The sequence below is a fragment of the Nesoenas mayeri genome (assembly GCF_963082525.1).
Source record: "Nesoenas mayeri genome assembly, chromosome: 10".
Classification (NCBI taxonomy): domain Eukaryota; kingdom Metazoa; phylum Chordata; class Aves; order Columbiformes; family Columbidae; genus Nesoenas; species Nesoenas mayeri.
In genome coordinates this window covers 10,253,525-10,271,070 of record NC_137560.1, presented here as the reverse complement: position 1 = coordinate 10,271,070, position 17,546 = coordinate 10,253,525, and the positions used below count along the sequence as shown (strand labels likewise).

General features: G+C 36.6%; 1 protein-coding gene across 1 annotated transcript; it reads left to right on the top strand.

Moving 5' to 3' along the window:
* Positions 1 to 3,239: 3,239 nt before the first annotated feature.
* On the top strand, positions 3,240 to 11,154 carry CHDH (choline dehydrogenase; the record flags this gene model as incomplete). Its single annotated transcript, XM_080350616.1, has 7 exons — positions 3,240 to 3,993; positions 4,441 to 4,592; positions 7,063 to 7,192; positions 7,792 to 7,926; positions 9,109 to 9,251; positions 10,057 to 10,159; positions 10,736 to 11,154. The coding sequence occupies 7 exons, from the start codon at positions 3,240 to 3,242 to the stop codon at positions 11,152 to 11,154; spliced, it is 1,836 nt and encodes a 611-aa protein (XP_080206742.1).
* Between the last annotated feature and the right edge of the window lie 6,392 nt (positions 11,155 to 17,546).

Genomic DNA, 17,546 nt, shown 5'->3' with positions numbered 1-17,546 from the left:
GGCTTGATTTTTGACCTCTGCACTTCAGAAGTTAAAAGCAAAGAAATTTGTGAATCATCTACATGCTGATTCTCAAAGTCACTTGAATATTGTGACCAGGACACTGTTTACTGACTTCACTCCCAAACCACTCTTTGCAAGAGAAAACTTCTCTCAAATGTTACTCTGCCAGTCCTGGTCCATTTGATGGAAAACAACAACAACAAAAAAAAAAGAGCAAAGAAAACCATCAAATAATATCTAACTATAAATTTGACAAACATATGTGGTGCAGTAGATTCAAAGTACTACTTCAGTTACTTAAAAGGAACATTAGATTTAGGTTTCCTTGCTGGTAATTCATCCTTCTAGTCCAGACTGTGGGTGCCCTAACTGTCTTGTTACATATTTTTTATCACTCTTAATTCCAGTTTTATCAAAGAACAGGACAGCTCTGATTGGATAAGAGTAAGGATGACTAGTGCCCTGTAACTTTTTTGGATTAGCCACCTCATCCACCTGCAGAACCATTTCATTACTGTCCATTTTTCAGTGTAACCCACCCATGCTTGCAGGATACTCTCCTCTCTGTTGTGGATTGTGAGCCCTTTAAATCTAGAAGTCTACGAGTAAGGTCTCTTTGCTGAATCTGAGCACTTTTTCTTAGCTTTCTTACAGAAAGGGCAAGCCAGTCCTTAGGTGCCCTGTATAACCCTCTTACATATCTTTTTTGATTGTTGGGAGTGAAGATGAATTAGGTTATTTCTTGACCGATGTTCTTTTGTTCAAAGAGCACTTCTCCAAAACTCCACAAGACTCTGTAGTAAAACTTGAACTGTGATAAACACATGGATGCTTATAGAACTACATAGATCACATTAGAGAGAAGTATCATCATGTTCTATTTTGATAACTTCATGCTCTTGGTCCTTCATCCCAAGCCCTTCAGTACAAGGTTGAACTGGTCTATGAGTTTTAAAGCCTGCACATATGAGAAGCTCTTAACAAATCAGCTTTTAAAAGGATCTGGACTTCAGTATTAAGGTTCTGGTCTAAGACAAGACACAAACAGTCCTGTAACATCAGTGCTGCCTTTAGAGTGTCAATTGAGACTGTTTTCAGAAGTTCAGCAGCCACTGTGTATGCTGTAGCAACTTGTAGAACTAAAGCCTCCAGCACTACCAGAGTAAGTCACTCTCTGAACGTGATTCCAGGGATTCTGTAGAATCTGCCCTCTGTACAGCCAATGACTAGGCAGCTTGTAGGCTTAACAGCCAGCAATCTGGTTAGGAGACACAGGAATATTTAATGGCATTATAGAACTCGTGCCAAAATAAGCAGAGCTGTAATCATTCCAGTCTGTGAACCCTACCTAAGTAAATAATAAGCATTAACCATCTGTAGGACCAAAACCTGAGGGCAGACTTCCTCAACAGTAAAGCTGATCACTTTACCTCATCATGGTTAATCTCCACCAGAAAAAAAGAAACAACTCACATTTTACAGACAAAGTATCTTTCCCAGGTTATCAGGGCCCAGGCCCACAATCTACCAACCCCAGCAGCACTTCGCTGTTCCTGAAACAATAAAGCCCCGTGACCCACCAGTTCTGCAGGTTAAACAGAGGTGCTTCAAAATGGTAGCCCCCACAAACAAATCAAAACAGAACAAGTTAAATCCACTCTACCTTCACATCCTCCTCTGCTGTATCACAGGAAATTGCCAAACCTTCTTTCCAATAATGAATCCTTTAATATTCTCCACCTGTAAATGACACTCCCCCCACCTTCAGCTGGGATCAGTTTTGAATTAGCCATGTGAGAATCAGCTGTGTGAACTCTGAGCTCAAACCTATCCTCTGCATATATACATATATATATATATTATTTTTTTTTTAACAGCAAACTCTTTTCCATTTCCCAGTAGTTTGAGAATTTGTACAACATATTACAAATTTTACCTAGAAAAGAATAAGAGATGTATGGTTATACCCACCCTTTCCCCAAAAGGAAAAAAAATACTTTTGCATCTGAGGTTGTACATCAAATTGTAAATAAGTATAGTTGCATGTGGAAGGCTTTTAACCTTTATCAAGAACCTGCACCAAATTTTCTTACAGACTTGGGTCTTTAGAGCCTGAGCGTGCTCTCACAGACTGTACATTGTAGAGTTTCACCCGACAAAATGAGTGTAGTTCTGTTCCACCTTTTAGTAAGAAAAAGCTGGTTATTTCAGTGATTCACTAAGACATTTTTCCTTTAGTGAAAAAACCCAGACATTTTACAAAAATACTGGGCTTTTATTATAAAATATTGGATCATTATGAAACGTGAATTTATGAAAATAAACATTAGCAACCCAATTAATTACTGAAAAGTTACATTTTACAAACATAATACAGTATTCAATATATTTCCAGGAGAAAGCTTGCTTGTCCCTTTCAGATGGGCAGTGCATTACTATTAACAGTCTCTGGATACATGGGCTGTGAAAATCTTGCATTTAGTTCCTGTACCTGAACCTGTGCAAAAGAGAGCTAAATATGTGTTCTTGCAAGGCTCACAGGCTTTTCTGAAGGTAAAAATGTTGCCATTCCTACTCAGCCTAAGGGTCTGCTGGCATTAGATTGTGACTGTCCTCAGAGCAGTCCTGCAGGATCTGGTTTTAGTAACAAGCTAGAAAGCCACAGGTGAACAGATTTTACCTTCCCTATGTTTGGAAACGTACCTTAAAACCCAGCAGTTTTTTGAATAGCTAAAAATTAGTTTAACTGTTACACATGTGTGTTTTGTAGAGGCGTTGTACTAGATTTGGTCTTGCCGAAGCCACAGTGGGCATACTCATCGTGTCCATTGTTCTGGATGGCTATGCAGTATCACTGACAGTCACAAACCTGCAGTGAAGTTTATGAAATTGTTGATTTTCTTAAATTCTTACTTACTAGAGGCAGGTGAATAGACACTACAAGGTAAGCAAAAGTTCTCACTCTTTATGGTTTTGGCAAATATTTGCATTAAACAAACAATAAAGACAGCAAGTTTCAGAGTAAATGTTTATTGTTTTATTAGCATTGTTGTTATCCTTTTGGATAGTGAGAATGGGTAAAGTATACCAGTTTTATCTGAAAACGACTGACATTTTAGAGGTTGTGCACCGTGTTAATGCTTACATCTTAGTTAAGATTTTTCTTTGTTTATTTTTCTAGGATAAACTACTGAATTTTTGTTAGAAATTCTGCAAGAGTGACACTATTAGTAAAGATGTCGTGCTTAATGAAAGTAGTTAAATGTTGCAGTCCTGCGAATCAGATGCACAAAGCAACAGGAACTCTGTTTAAAGCACCTATATTAAAGAACATATTGAGCATCAATGAACAACAATACAAAATTTCACGTACATCATCCCAACTTAGTTCTGAAAAGGCAAACTCTTATAATTATGTCATTGTTGGAGCTGGATCAGCAGGGTGTGTATTAGCGAACAGGCTGACCGAAGACCCTCTCAGTACTGTACTACTTTTGGAAGCAGGCCCTAAAGACACCTTTCTAGGTAGTAAAAGACTCATGTGGAAGATTCATATGCCTGCTGCATTAATTTACAACCTCTGTGATGAGAAATATAACTGGTATTACCACACAACATCACAAAAACATATGGATAACAGAATTATGTACTGGCCCCGAGGCAGAGTGTGGGGTGGCTCCTCTTCTCTCAATGCTATGGTATACATTCGTGGCCATGCAGAAGATTATAATCGATGGAGCAGGGAAGGGGCTATAGGATGGGACTATGAACATTGCTTGCCCTATTTTAAGAAGGCACAGACGCATGAACTGGGACCAGATCAGTACAGAGGTGGAAATGGACCCCTGTATGTGTCAAGAGGGAAAACAAACCATCCCCTTCATCATGCATTCCTGGAGGCAGCCCAGCAAGCTGGGTACCCCTTCACGGATGATATGAATGGCTATCAGCAAGAAGGATTTGGCTGGATGGACATGACTATACACCAAGGTAAATCATAAAGGGATGCTTAAGGAATTTGTATTCTGACCCACCAGTGGAACCTCTGAAAGCATTTTGGAATGTGGACATGTAATCTGCACTGAATGCTGTTTGGCTGTTTGGATTACTTAGCAGCCATGGCACTCTGTATTTACACCCTGTTCATGTCACAGCAGCTTGCTATCAGTCTAGGGTGTATTTCCTTGAAAATTGCGTTGGCAGCCAAGTCTTGATCCATAGTTGAATTTGGGAAGGAAAGTAGGTTTTCAGAATGTCATTGTGAAATTTGTTATGTTAAAGCAAAATCTTTAGTTATTTTATCAAATCCCATTTGCTTTGAACTCTATAAACTCTATGAAGACTTTCCCTCTATAAACATCCTGATATTTATTGGCCAAAATCTTGAAGAATACTGAGCATGACTCTTCTAATGTTTAATGTAAATATCCATTGTAGGTCAAAGATGGAGCACAGCTAGTGCTTACCTTCGCCCAGCCATATCACGCCCAAATTTGTCAGTTGCAGAGAAGACACTTGTAACAAAAATCTTGTTTCAAGGAACAAAATGCATTGGTGTTGAGTATGTGAAAAATGGGCAAAGGAAAAAGGTAAGAGATTTTTATTTTCTGGTGCCAAAGACATTAGTCTAAGCAAAATTATTTTTTAAAAAACCAAACTTTTATTAAAAGCAGCACTTTACTATGCAAAATATCCGCTCTTCAGATGCTATGTTGTCTCTTCCTGTCTATGATTCCTTGTCAGTTATTTTACAGTAGGTGATATTTAAGCTGTACCAATTTAGACATTAACATCTCCATTATATTTCCGTCTCTCTGTACTGAGGGGACGAGCTGTAACTTGATGTTACACAAGAGTCTTGTGTAAGGTTTCTAGCTGGAAGCTGTGGTGCAATCGTGCACTGTCTCGGCATGTTGACTAGTGGGCTGAAATGCTGATGTTCCTGCAAAACAGTTCTGAAAATGCTGTTCTGGCATAGGAGAATCTGTACAAGCCAAACACTGAAATCTGAATGGCTCCAGAGATAAATGAGGAATCATTCACTTCTACATTGCCACTAAGTATTGGGTTTCGGGATAGTAATGATGAAACAGAAAAATGAAATGTGCCTTATGGTTGTTTGTGGAATAACTGTTCTTCAGTATCACTGAGCATGTGATCATGTGGAAGGACTTGAATTACTATTGCAACTTCACTCTGTGGATGAACAGTTCATTTTATGCAACTTTCAATCCATTGACTTCTGTAAGACCCAAAACTTTCTCATTTCCCTTAGTCCATATTACAAGTGATTATGGAAGATGTAACTAGGAATAGGTATGTTAATTACAATATATTTAGTCAAAAATAATTATGAAACAACTAAAAAGTGTAATAGTATAATTCTAAAGAGAGGAGGTTACAAATTTTGGTGGTTTGAGTTCACTAGGGCTCACAAGACTCAATAGACAACAAGTGTTCTGTGACTGAACACCCACTAATACTTAAAATGCAAGATAAATAAATGGTTCTTTCATTTTCTAATGCACAGAACAAATGTGTTGTTTTCTAAGTGGATTGGTAAAATGATTATCATTAGCAGTGTTTGCAGAAAGTTGCAGAAAATTTAACTGATTTAATGAGCTATCAAATGTCTGCAAAAGCAGTGTCTACTTGCTGTTCTTATGCCATTATCGAGATTATTTGGTTGAAGAAAGTCTTGGAAAGCTAATTACAATGATCAAAGACTTAGTGAATACTGGACCACTTAAATTGCAAAATTCTTTAACTGCTATGAATTTTCATACATATTAATACATGTATGAATTACAAATAATTAGTTACATATATTTATAGCATATGTCTTAAAAAGTACACCTTCAAAGTATTTCCCTTCTTCCAGCTGCCCCACTGCAACGGTAAAATTGCAGGACTTGCCTGCTCTTACTTTCTCGACACTTTTTATACCTGTCAGGATGGAAGAGCTAATAATTTTATTACATTATGCACGTCAAGATGAGATGCTTGATTACATTAAAGCATTTCGGTTTTTGGTAGGATCTCTTTTATATCAGTCATCAGTAAAGTTAAAAGATGATCAAAACCTGAATAAAATATGATTCAAAACCTATTCAAGTCAATGGAAAGACTTAATTGTTATTTCAGGAGACACTGGGGTCTTGGAGATCTCCCAGGACTCCAGTAAGCCCACTGACAAAAGTAGGGAAGGTCAACTGAACAAGGTCAACTTGCCAAGTTCAGAATCAAGCAGAAAAGTGTATTTAAAGGGGAAAAATGTTTTTAATGTGTCACAGACTAAATAACCCATACAAAAATATTTCAAAGTCACTTTTTCCTCTTTGCATGTTAGCATTAAAGATAATGAAAGACTGTATATGGGCTAGGAATAACTACACTGCTGACTTTGCAGTGAGCACAGACTGAACAAGAATCATTTGAACTCTAACTGGAACAAACTGGCACCAGTTCTTTGTGTACCATAGAAAATATAAATAAGTTATATTTGTATAACATGCAAAATACAGATCTAGGTATCAATTCTGCAGTCACAGATATATTGTGTATTAGTCTTAACATACTAATGATTGCCTGGAGCAAAACAATAATGAACAAAACATTCATATTGGTTGAATTAAGAAAATAAGCTTGTGAGAATTTTTGAGATCGTATGTCTCAGAATTCAAAATCTTCCCGAGGAGTTTCAGTTTTACTATACAAGCTGCTACTGAAAATGGAAGAGACTCTTAGCTGACTGATCTGAATGTCATCGGTACTTTTTTCCTGCCAAGTAGCACAGGAGTTTATTGGCACCCATGGTACCAGCTGAGTTTGAGTGGATTGTAAACATGGGAATAAATATAGAAATTATCAAACTGAAAGCTTGATCTCTTCTCTCTGCAGAAACTTCTGGCAAGATAAGAATACATTTAGAATGAGAAAAATATGAGGGAAGGTCTAATCTGGATCAGAATTGCCTATCTGAACAGAAGCTCTTGACATGTTCCTTGCATTCAAATCAGCCTTAATAATGTTAGGCCTTTTGTGCTCAATTCCTTTCAGGCTTTTGCCAGCAAAGAAGTTATTTTAAGTGGAGGTGCCATAAATTCTCCACAACTGCTTATGTTGTCTGGGATTGGCAATGCAGACGATCTAAAAAAACTGGGGATCCCTGTTGTTTGCCATCTTCCTGGTAATTTTATTATTCCTTTTAACCTTACATCTTCCTATGGGTGCAATTCAAAGCCCATTAAATTAAATGAATCCATGAAATCTAATTGTCTTTGTGTCAGGTTGTGTGGACTGAAACCAAGTGTTACAAATCAGTGGAAACATGCATTCGTTTTAAAACTGAGCAATAAACACTTTTTTCACTACATTTGATAGTGAAAAATACCTTTCTAAAAATGCCACTGTATACTTTTAAAGTAAAGCAGCACACTTAGAGTTTTGAATGAGTTTTGATCCACAACAGATCATATAAACTGCTATCCTGTATATTCAAAGATAGAAGGAATAACATGAACTTTTCCTTTAAACTAGGAAAGATAGTACTGTATTTAGAAGTCGTATCTGGCAATTTTAGAACAAGTGTCTGCCACTTAACTTTCTATTCTCATTCCATTATGCTATGTTTATGTAAAACTTTATTCTGATATGAGCAGAAGGCTGATATAACTCTTGGTCTTAGTCATCACTGCCCTTGTAAGAGATTAGGTTAGTTCTCATTTGTGCTGGTTTTGTGGTTGCAAATGTGTATAATTGCTCTGCACCCCTTTCTTCTCCCTCTAGGAGTAGGCCAGAACCTTCAAGATCATTTAGAAGTGTACGTCCAGCAAAAATGCACCAAACCGATTACTCTATATAATGCACAAAAGCCAGTTAACATGGCGAGGATTGGTCTGGAATGGCTTTGGAAGTTTACAGGTATGAAACAAAGTATGCAATCATTCTACTATTGATTGATTTAGAATTATTACAGGCTTTTATCCGTGAATTTCAAAAGTTAGGAGCCTTCATATGTACTTTTTTCAAGTTCTGGGAAATAATGGGAGCTTGCAAATGGATTTGAACTATTTCTTTTTCCCTAAATCAGAATCTTTTAAAACAGTTGTGATATCTTTGGTAATAAGAGAGGTTTTTATACACTGTTTTTTTGACATTTTTCTATCTCTCCCATTGTAAGGAAAAAAAAAATATTTAAAAATCTTGATGCTACTGAGAAAAGCTGTTGTGAAAAAAAAAGAAAGAAAGAAAGAATTCTATTTGAAATAGATATCATGTCAATAAAACCATATTGTTGAACTGAATTAAGTTTTCTGTATAATTGCCCCAAAAGAACATTTGTTGCTCTGCTCAGAACCCTTTAGGCTTGCATATAAATCAGAAATGACTTTTGTTAAAATGACACACTCATTTTACTGTAACCCAGCTGTAAATTGTGCCTTAAAAAGGATCTGTAAAAGTAATCCTTGAAATCAGTAAAATAGTTTGGCCAAAGTTGAGGTCTTCGTCACCTGCTGAATTATTATGTTAGTATTGGACAACTTATGCTGGGTATACATGGCTTTTTACCATACAAGTAAATATTGAGAGCTAACCTATGGTTTTAAACGGATGTGGAAATAACATAATCTAGGGGGCACTGCAGGCTCCTCTTTCCCCCTCAGGGCAGGTGCTGTGGGCGGCTGTGACTGTCACCCGTGACTGATGGGATGACTCCACTGCATGTCACGGAGTGCACGGGGTGGGAAGATCACGGTGCTGCAGTCGGTTCTCTCCACTCCTGTTGGGATCCTGGGACCAAATCTGCCTCTGGAGTTAGACCCTGGCCTGCCAGTTACAGTGAGATAACTGTAACAGCCCACTCTCAAATATGTGGGATTTCAAACGTTACACATATTTACATTTATCTAGTGATTAAAAAGCAGATGAAAGTGATACACATTGCTTAAATTACAAGCTGTTGATAATGGATTTCCATTCCTTGCAATTGCTACTGTATGTATAAATTATTCATAGTAGTAAACTCAAGGCTTAAGAAGTAGTGGATTGCTTGCTCTTCTGAAGTCTTTTAATGGCATTTTCTGTCTCATTTACACTCTCTAGGTGAGGGAGTCACTTCCCACTTAGAATCTGGTGGTTTTATCCGAAGTGAACCAGGGGTTCCTCACCCCGACATTCAGTTCCACTTTCTCCCTTCTCAGGTGATTGATCATGGTCGGGTTCCTTCCACAACAGAAGCTTACCAGGTGAGTTGCGGAAGATCATATTCCAGTAATGTACTGTAGTAACTAGTAAGGAAGCTTGCAGTTTGTTATAAACATTGATAATTTGGCTATATACTGACAATTATTTTGTTCAGTATAATACAAAAAGAACTGGATTTCAACCTCTTACATTGGGGAAAAAAATGTGAGCTTGTTATTTGATATTGCTATGAAGATTATTTTACTTTTTACCTCTGGGAAAGGAGGCAAATATTGAACTGCTGTTTAAGTATTTGCACTCTGAAGTGCCACAGTGCTATAGATGCTGTACAAAACTAAAACAAGTTGTTCCCTGTTCCACTGCAGTTTAGACAGAGGCTTAAGCAAGAATGTATGAGGCCAGTCCTTTATTCATTGGCACAAATCCAAGCCCCATTTTAGACTATCATCTTGATCCAAAAGTCTGTGCTAAAGCTGGGGAGCTGTCACCAAATATACATGTTTCTTCCTGCTAATCTCTTTTCTTCAGTGATGACAGTAATTTGGTCTGATTGCAGATTATACTAGAATGCTCTGCTACTGCTAAATTGAAATGATTGTATTTTAAATTAAAGAACAGCTGTGAGTTGATAAGACAAGTATATTTCCTTCCCATTAATTAATATCATATTTACAAGACATTTATATAAAATGGAAAAAATGTTCAGTAGCATTTTCCATGACCTCCCTTTAACATTTACATTTTGTTAATTGGTGAAGACAGTCCACTTTGCAAAAAAATAAATCATACTGAATTTGGAAATACGTCTGGTGGGACTGTGTCATGAGTACAGTGTGGGTGTTGCAGGTCCACGTGGGACCAGTGAGGAGCACGAGCGTGGGCTGGCTAAAGCTGAGGAGCACAGACCCAAATGACCATCCCATCATTGAGCCTAACTACTTGTCCACAGGTAAATGCAGCCTCTCCTTGCTCTGGTGGCAAATTTCTCTCTGTTTCCCTAGCAGATATTCATGTCTACTCAACGCCAGTTCATAAGGGCTGATTGGTGCATTGTTACTTATTTTTTATTCATAAAAGTCAGTATCAAAAGAGGTCATTGTGCAAAGCACTGTATAAACCAAAATGAGTTCCCTGTGGGCGATGCAGTCAGGGTTCCTTGTGTTAGCTGCATCTTGCCATTAATTTCATGCCCTCTTCTGCTTTTGAAGGAATGGATCTCATTTGCTTCTTTGTGCTGAGACTAATGTCCTTGGCCAGACAGTGAGTACAGCGAAATAAAGAACAGTTCTTCATAGCTCGCCTATTCCATTTTGGGGTTGTGCAATATAGGCAACAGTTCTGTTTACAGTTAATGTAAATATCTGTGACACTGAAAAACATTCTACTTTATTATGGCTTTCAGCAAGAAGTGAGAGACTTTCCCTCCAGCCTTTTTTCTTTGATATTTTTGTCTGTTACACATTCTGTACGTATTACTAAATTAAAGGTATACTTACATTTTTTTTTTAATTTTCTCTCCATACAGAAAGAGATATTTGGGAATTCCGCCAGTGCATCAAGTTGACCAGAGAGATCTTTGCTCAGAAAGCTTTTGAAAAATTTCGCGGGCCTGAAATTCAACCGGGAAGCCACGTTGAGTCTGACAAAGAAATAGATGCTTTTGTAAGGCAGAAGGCTGATAGTGCTTATCATCCTTCCTGCACCTGTAAAATGGGGCAGCTTTCAGACAGCACTGCCGTAGTTGACCCCCAAACAAAAGTAATTGGTGTTGAAAACCTGAGAGTAGTAGATGCTTCAATAATGCCCAGTGTTGTCAGTGGGAATCTGAATGCCCCAACGATTATGATAGCAGAGAAAGCTGCAGATATAATCAAAGGCCTCCCATCACTCCAGGAGAGAAACGTTTCTGTATATAAGCCCAAGACCTTGGAAACACAGAGATAACCTTTTGTTCTCATCCTTTGTCATCTTTTGCTACTTAGATTTTCATCATTATGTTGGTATCTTATACTGAACGTACCAACAAAATAAATTCCATGTAAAACATATCTCATTAAAAAAAACTATTAATTTGAGCCATTCTCTTAGACTACTGTTAGGAAGTTTGAATTTCCCTAACACTACTTCTTCATTTGTTTTTAAACAGTTGGCTTAAGCTGCTTATTTTAGTTAAACATGACCCTTAGTGGTATAATTCAAATTTTTGTTGAAGAGAAGCAATTTCTAAATGACAAGATAGTTGTGCACGTAAGCCAGAAATACTGTGCAATTGCATAAAGAATGGAAGAGATTAATGTGTGCTATTTTGAATGCTGTTATGGCATGCCTTGTTATTTAAAGAAAGGATTTTAACTTCTGTGAGAGTGTTACCCTGCATAACAGCTAGTCAGTAATCCCCACATCCTGCAAAAAATGGTTCAGTAAATGGTAGCATTTGTACAATTTCATATTCACAGGCCAAAGTAGGTACATACCAGAATTCATAGGAAAAAGAGGAACCTACATGAACCTACATGTGTTCAGAACTTGTCAAATACATTTTTTTTAATGAGGAATACAGAGTTTACAAATCCTCACTGAAAGTTACATTTTACCATACTTAGCAGCCTTAACTGTACAGTATTCAGGAAGATGACGTGCATTATATTTACCAGAAACTTATTCTTTTTCTAAAAAATGCAGAACGTGAGCTGATACTCATAAAAATATAATGGAAAACTGGAATTTCTCCCTTTTTCACAAGGAGCTTAGTAGAATTCAGTTTACAATTTAAGCTGATTTAGTTGTACCATTTGAACATTTAGCACAGTAAGGGGTCGGCACTTCCCAGAACATCCTTAAAGTTCCTGGTCTTTGCAAAAAATATTTCTTCGCAAATATTCTGAATGGTGCTTTCCTATCACTCAAATGTTATTTTAGAAAACTTTATAGCCAAGTTAGACTTACAATGAAAGATTACTCAAAATAGCTGCATAAGGTCAGATATTGATGATAGAGAAAGAGATCTTTTTAAATCAGAAGGCAAGTAACTTATTCAATAACCAATGTAATATTTTAGTTACGACTTAAATCTTTGGTTTACTCTTTTCAGATGTGTAAAGCAAGATACATGATCTTTCGTGTCTGTTTGCTGTGTCAGTCACTTTCAGGTACTGATTTTTTGGAAAAAAAACCAACCATGCCTAAAGAAACTGAACTCATTGAATGAAATTGTGAATTGTTTGGATTTATTAAGCATTCCAAAATAACTTCTGACTAAGCAGCTGTCAAATCATAACGTAAAAGCTTCTGTAGGCTCAGACTGCTCAGGGCTTGTGGTAAACAAACTTTTTTTTCAGAAAAATGGAATTTTACACCATTTGAGCAGATTGTAAAAAAACTTGCTGACTCAGATGTTGGCTAGAGAGACAACTGCAGCTGTTTAAGACAGATATTTCTACCTGGTGCTGCTGGCTGCAAGGCAGTGGTAGCCCTGCTGCTACCAGAGAGAAAGGATCAATTCAGTAGAATATCTGCGTAAAGACAAACAAAAATAATGAAGATGGAATATGACAGCAGTCAACTCTGCTCCAGAAGGAGACAGGTAAATCCTTTCTATGTATGCAATGCATTCTTTTGGAATGAGAGGAATTGCAAGAGTATTTTAAGTCACACGTGATTGATTAGTTGTGTTAATAAGACAATTCATCTGATGCAACTGTGCATTTGGGGAAAGCATGAACTGTGTGTGGTGTACCTTTAATGGCAAATAGGTTTTTAGCACCTGCGCTTTTGGGATTTTCATTTAAAGGTATTCAGCAGGTATCTTAGTGTCTCTGGAATATAAAATATTAGGATACTCAGAGTGACATATACTCGTGAGACTTACCACAGTCCTGTGCAGTTGAGAGGGGAGCAATTTGGAAAGACAAAATACTGAAGTTCCTGCATTTGCAGATTTACAGCGTGGGTTTTCACTCCAGGCATGCAAGGTGGGAATTGTTATTATGCATCTGCAGGGGGGTCACTGGCCGCTCTCTTACGTAGCTCATTGCTGGACACGCACAGAGCTGCCACTGCCGTGACGACAACTCTAAACGATGAGGAAACAGCAAGGTTAGGGACACATGCCAGACAGCACGTGTGTCTTGTTCATGTACACATCGCTGCATTGTGCACTCAGATAATCACCCATTTCGTCTCAAACATCATAATATTTTCTTGCAGTTCTAAACACAGACACCTTGCAAATTCCTCCCCTTCTGAACAGTATTTTCATTGCTGTGAACTGCAGTTGCTTTATTAATTTAGGCCTCATTGCTATAGAATATTGAGGCTCCTTTATGACATTCCTTTGATACAGTGCTAAAGAAATGGCTCAGGTATTTGAAAGTTTTGTTGCCCTGGGGAAATCTTAAGGTAACAAGAAGCTACCATTATTTTCTCCTGCATTGTATCTGGTTTTGCTGATACCAAATTCCTGTTAAAATTGTGCTGGCAGAGTAAAGTTTGCCAAGGGACCTTTAGAACAGGTACAAGATATTCTAATGTGCTCTCTGGAGCACTGGCAGTCTGCTAGATAAAATGAACCATCTTTTATACCTTACTGGATTGGAGAGCACAGGCTGATAATTCCAGAATTTTACTTAACAAAATAATGCAGTGTCTGACTGAATATTATCCCCAGTTCTACACAGATAGTAATTTTTCTATAAATGCACAGATGATGCTACGTTATGTATTCAAAACCAGTGAACTCTAAAAGCTATTTAAGAATTTGGAAGTTACTAGACCTGCCAGCATGGCTTGAACCAGCAGTGCCACGGGAATAGCTTAACTGCAGATGCTGCCGACACAACTGAAGGTCTCTGGCTGGGAACAATGAGATTAAGAAAGAAAAGTGACCAACAATATTTCTTTTGTACACATATTTCAGTTCAAGTTGCTTTAGCATGAGAAGCGCTGTTAAAACAAGCAGAAAATAGCAGTATTTCCAGAACTACATTATGTTTCATTTATGTAAGGCCACTCAAGGTTTTGTGCACCAGAACTTTTGATGTTTCTGCAGCTTAAAATCCTTTCCAAGTGTCTTGATTTCAAATAAGTCTACAATCAAATGAGGTAGATAAATAAACACTGGAAAACTGGAACGTGGGCTTGGAGCATGCATTTTCTATAAAATAAACACAGAAACTTATTTTGGGGAATAATAAAAGCATTCATACATTTTAAAATTATAGATAAAATTAAGAGTTACTGTAGAGAGAACACAAGCATATATTACTATAATATTATGATTTTTAGCCTCTGTTCTGCTGTCATCCAAGCTCCAAAAAAGTGTTCAAATATGAATATTTTTTATATATTCAGTTTGTCAGTGAATTCACTGTAAAAGACTTTCTTTACTAATGTTTTCTGTCATTATATGCATTTATATACAAATCTGAAAACTCATGAAATATGCCTTAATTGTTGAGATAACTTTTAGTTTTTCTGTGTTGAGTAATTACTATGATTTGCAATATTTTAAGGGTGCCAATTACCATGTAGTTGTGCATATGTTGATTACTTTTTTCCATATACTTCTGTAATAAAATTGAACATGTATTGTATGGATTCACATATATATGTTCTCCCGTACACCATTAACTATATAGAACATGGTTTGTAAGTGAATTTCTTTTATGATTTATTTTTGTAAGGACTGTTTTCGCATAAAATATCTGCTCTAAAGAGTCTCTCAGACTACTGAAAACTATGGACTAACCATACTAGCAAGACAATACAGTGAAGTCAGCATATTGTTTTCTGTCTCCTTGCATAAATAACTAAAAGAATTGTTGTCCAGATCAATCTGCCAAATTTGATGTGCCAGCAAAAGTCCATGCAGCTAAATAACCTGATATGAGATTTTTTCCTTTTTTTTTTTTTCTTAATGTTCATCTTCCGATGCCTTAAAGGTGGTTTTCAGAAGTGGGTATACCACAGTAGGTGGAACTTGGAAAACTACTCATTGTCATTTCACAGTGGTACCAGATCCAGAAAGCTCCATGTTGGTCTCCAGGTTTGTTTCTGTGAGCTGGGAAGTGGAACAAAGCAACAACTGCTGGGTAACCTACCCAAGCAGTTCCTGGCAGACAGCATGGAAGAGTCGTTTTGAGGTTTTAGGGGATTTGAGTCAAATTTACCTACTTGTTTCCACAGATCTGTATCTAGGGAATAGTCTCCTAGATAGCAGGAAAGTAACAGTACCCCTTTCCATACAAATAATCCAATTGCTTTGTTCAGTTAACAGCAATCATTCCTAAGAGACTTTCCCACTAGGATAGTGGAGGCTGATGATTGAATTCCACACCTTCACTCCCATTCTCCAAATAGTGCAAACAGAATTTAACTTTTTGAGCTTTGTGGTGAAAAACTATTCGTAAAAGAAATCCCAAGTATAATAAAATTATTACACAGTTTTATTTTGAAGAACATTTTGCATTTTTTTTTTTTAATACAAAATGATGTAGGTCAAGAAATAATTTACAAACCTCTAGGTTCTTATCCTGGCATTTGAAATAAGAATGATTTCAGAGGAAGTCTGTAAGCTATTCATAGGAAACTGTCATTATGTACAAAATGTTTATTGACATGTTTTAAACATCACATTTGTAAAAATGTGAACTGGATTGCTATCAAGCATATGAACTACAGGTAAAACCTGATAAGATAACTTGTTACAACAAGTCATTGTTATCCAGTGCTAACAAAATAGACAGTAGCTTTCAGTATTTTTTTATTTCCCTCCAAGGTTGTATTAGCCTCAAAGTCATTTTAGGGTTTTACTGCATTGTGAACAATATCTAAGCCCTCTCTTGATTGCATAAAAATAAATCTTTGAAGTAGTACACATAGGACAAAAGAAAGGTAGAGGCAATAAAATTGTATACTTCTTATATAATCAAGGTTTTTGGTTCTGTGAAGAATCACTTTATCATATTTCTTTTCTTTCCAAGCACAGTAAGTAGTACAGAAGTAAAACATTTTCATTCACCTGTGAAATAATTTCTGCCCGAGATGTTTCCCATCAAAGTAGGGTATGTAGGTAATACACTATGTCAAAACTAATTGTCTCATGACCAGTGATATCCTGGCATGAACTTGCCAATTTCTAAAGTATTTTAATATTTATTTTTAGCATGGGATTAATACAAAAATAAAATTACAGCTTATTTGTCAATCAAAAAAAGATAAAATAACTTTAAATCTTTTACCTTTCCAAGTATAAGACTGTAAATAGTCGACTGTGCATCCCTTATGCAGAGAGATTCATTTGACTCAATTATTAAAAAAAAAAAAATCTGTTCTGTTGCCAAGTTCAAACTTGACACTTTATCCCAAAAAGAGATTTACACTGAGAGGTGGCTCTAGTTAAATATTTATGCTATAGATCTATATATTCCAAGTAAAAATACTTATATCTAGAATTCTGTGGAGAGTTACAATAATTAGGGTCCATAAATATTGCTGCAGTTCAATTACGGTACAATAATTACAAAATATAGAACATCTCTTTACAAATACAAATCATTGTATATTACAATTCATTTACAATAATTTCTACTATATAACTTTTAGCAAACTATCTTATCTAGTTCTACTATAACCTGGTTGCAAGTGCATTAGTAAGAATGCAATTATTCCAGTATATTTTGCCCTTAATGTGATAGTCATAAAACAGACTATCTGAATGATATATTCCTATGTAAACTGGTGTTACATATGACAGATTATTCTTTATATAATTTCTTTTTCCAATGATCTCTAACAGGTAGAGCCTGACAAACTGTGTTTTAGAAGAGCATTAAGAAAAGAAATCGGGAGGCAAGTTTGAAAACAATGTTAGAATGGATATGCAGCGGGTTGCTGATATGCTATTGAGTACTGAGGTAATGACATTATTGGTTGTCATCACTCGTGTTGCTGTTTCCCACACAATTTTGTGCTGGACTTTTATAGACATTTTCATTGACAAAATCCTGCTCTATCATGAAGGACAGCAGCACAAAGCTGAAAGACAGGCAAGATATTACACCTCAGAATCCCACTATAGCCCTCAAAAAACTGATTGTCACAATCTGCCTGTTTCAAAATAACCTTATTCCTACAGAAGAACCGAAGATTCTGTGGGAGGAGACTTGACGTACTGCAGCTCTGATCACATTTCAGCAACCTGGAGATAATCAATTTATTAGTTATGGCTTCCTTGAGGTGTGACATCACTTGTACAAAACTTCACTCCAGCTAGTGCCTAGCATCTTTAAACTATGAGGCACTTTTTCTGTTATTAAAATCATTTTCCTTGTTAAATA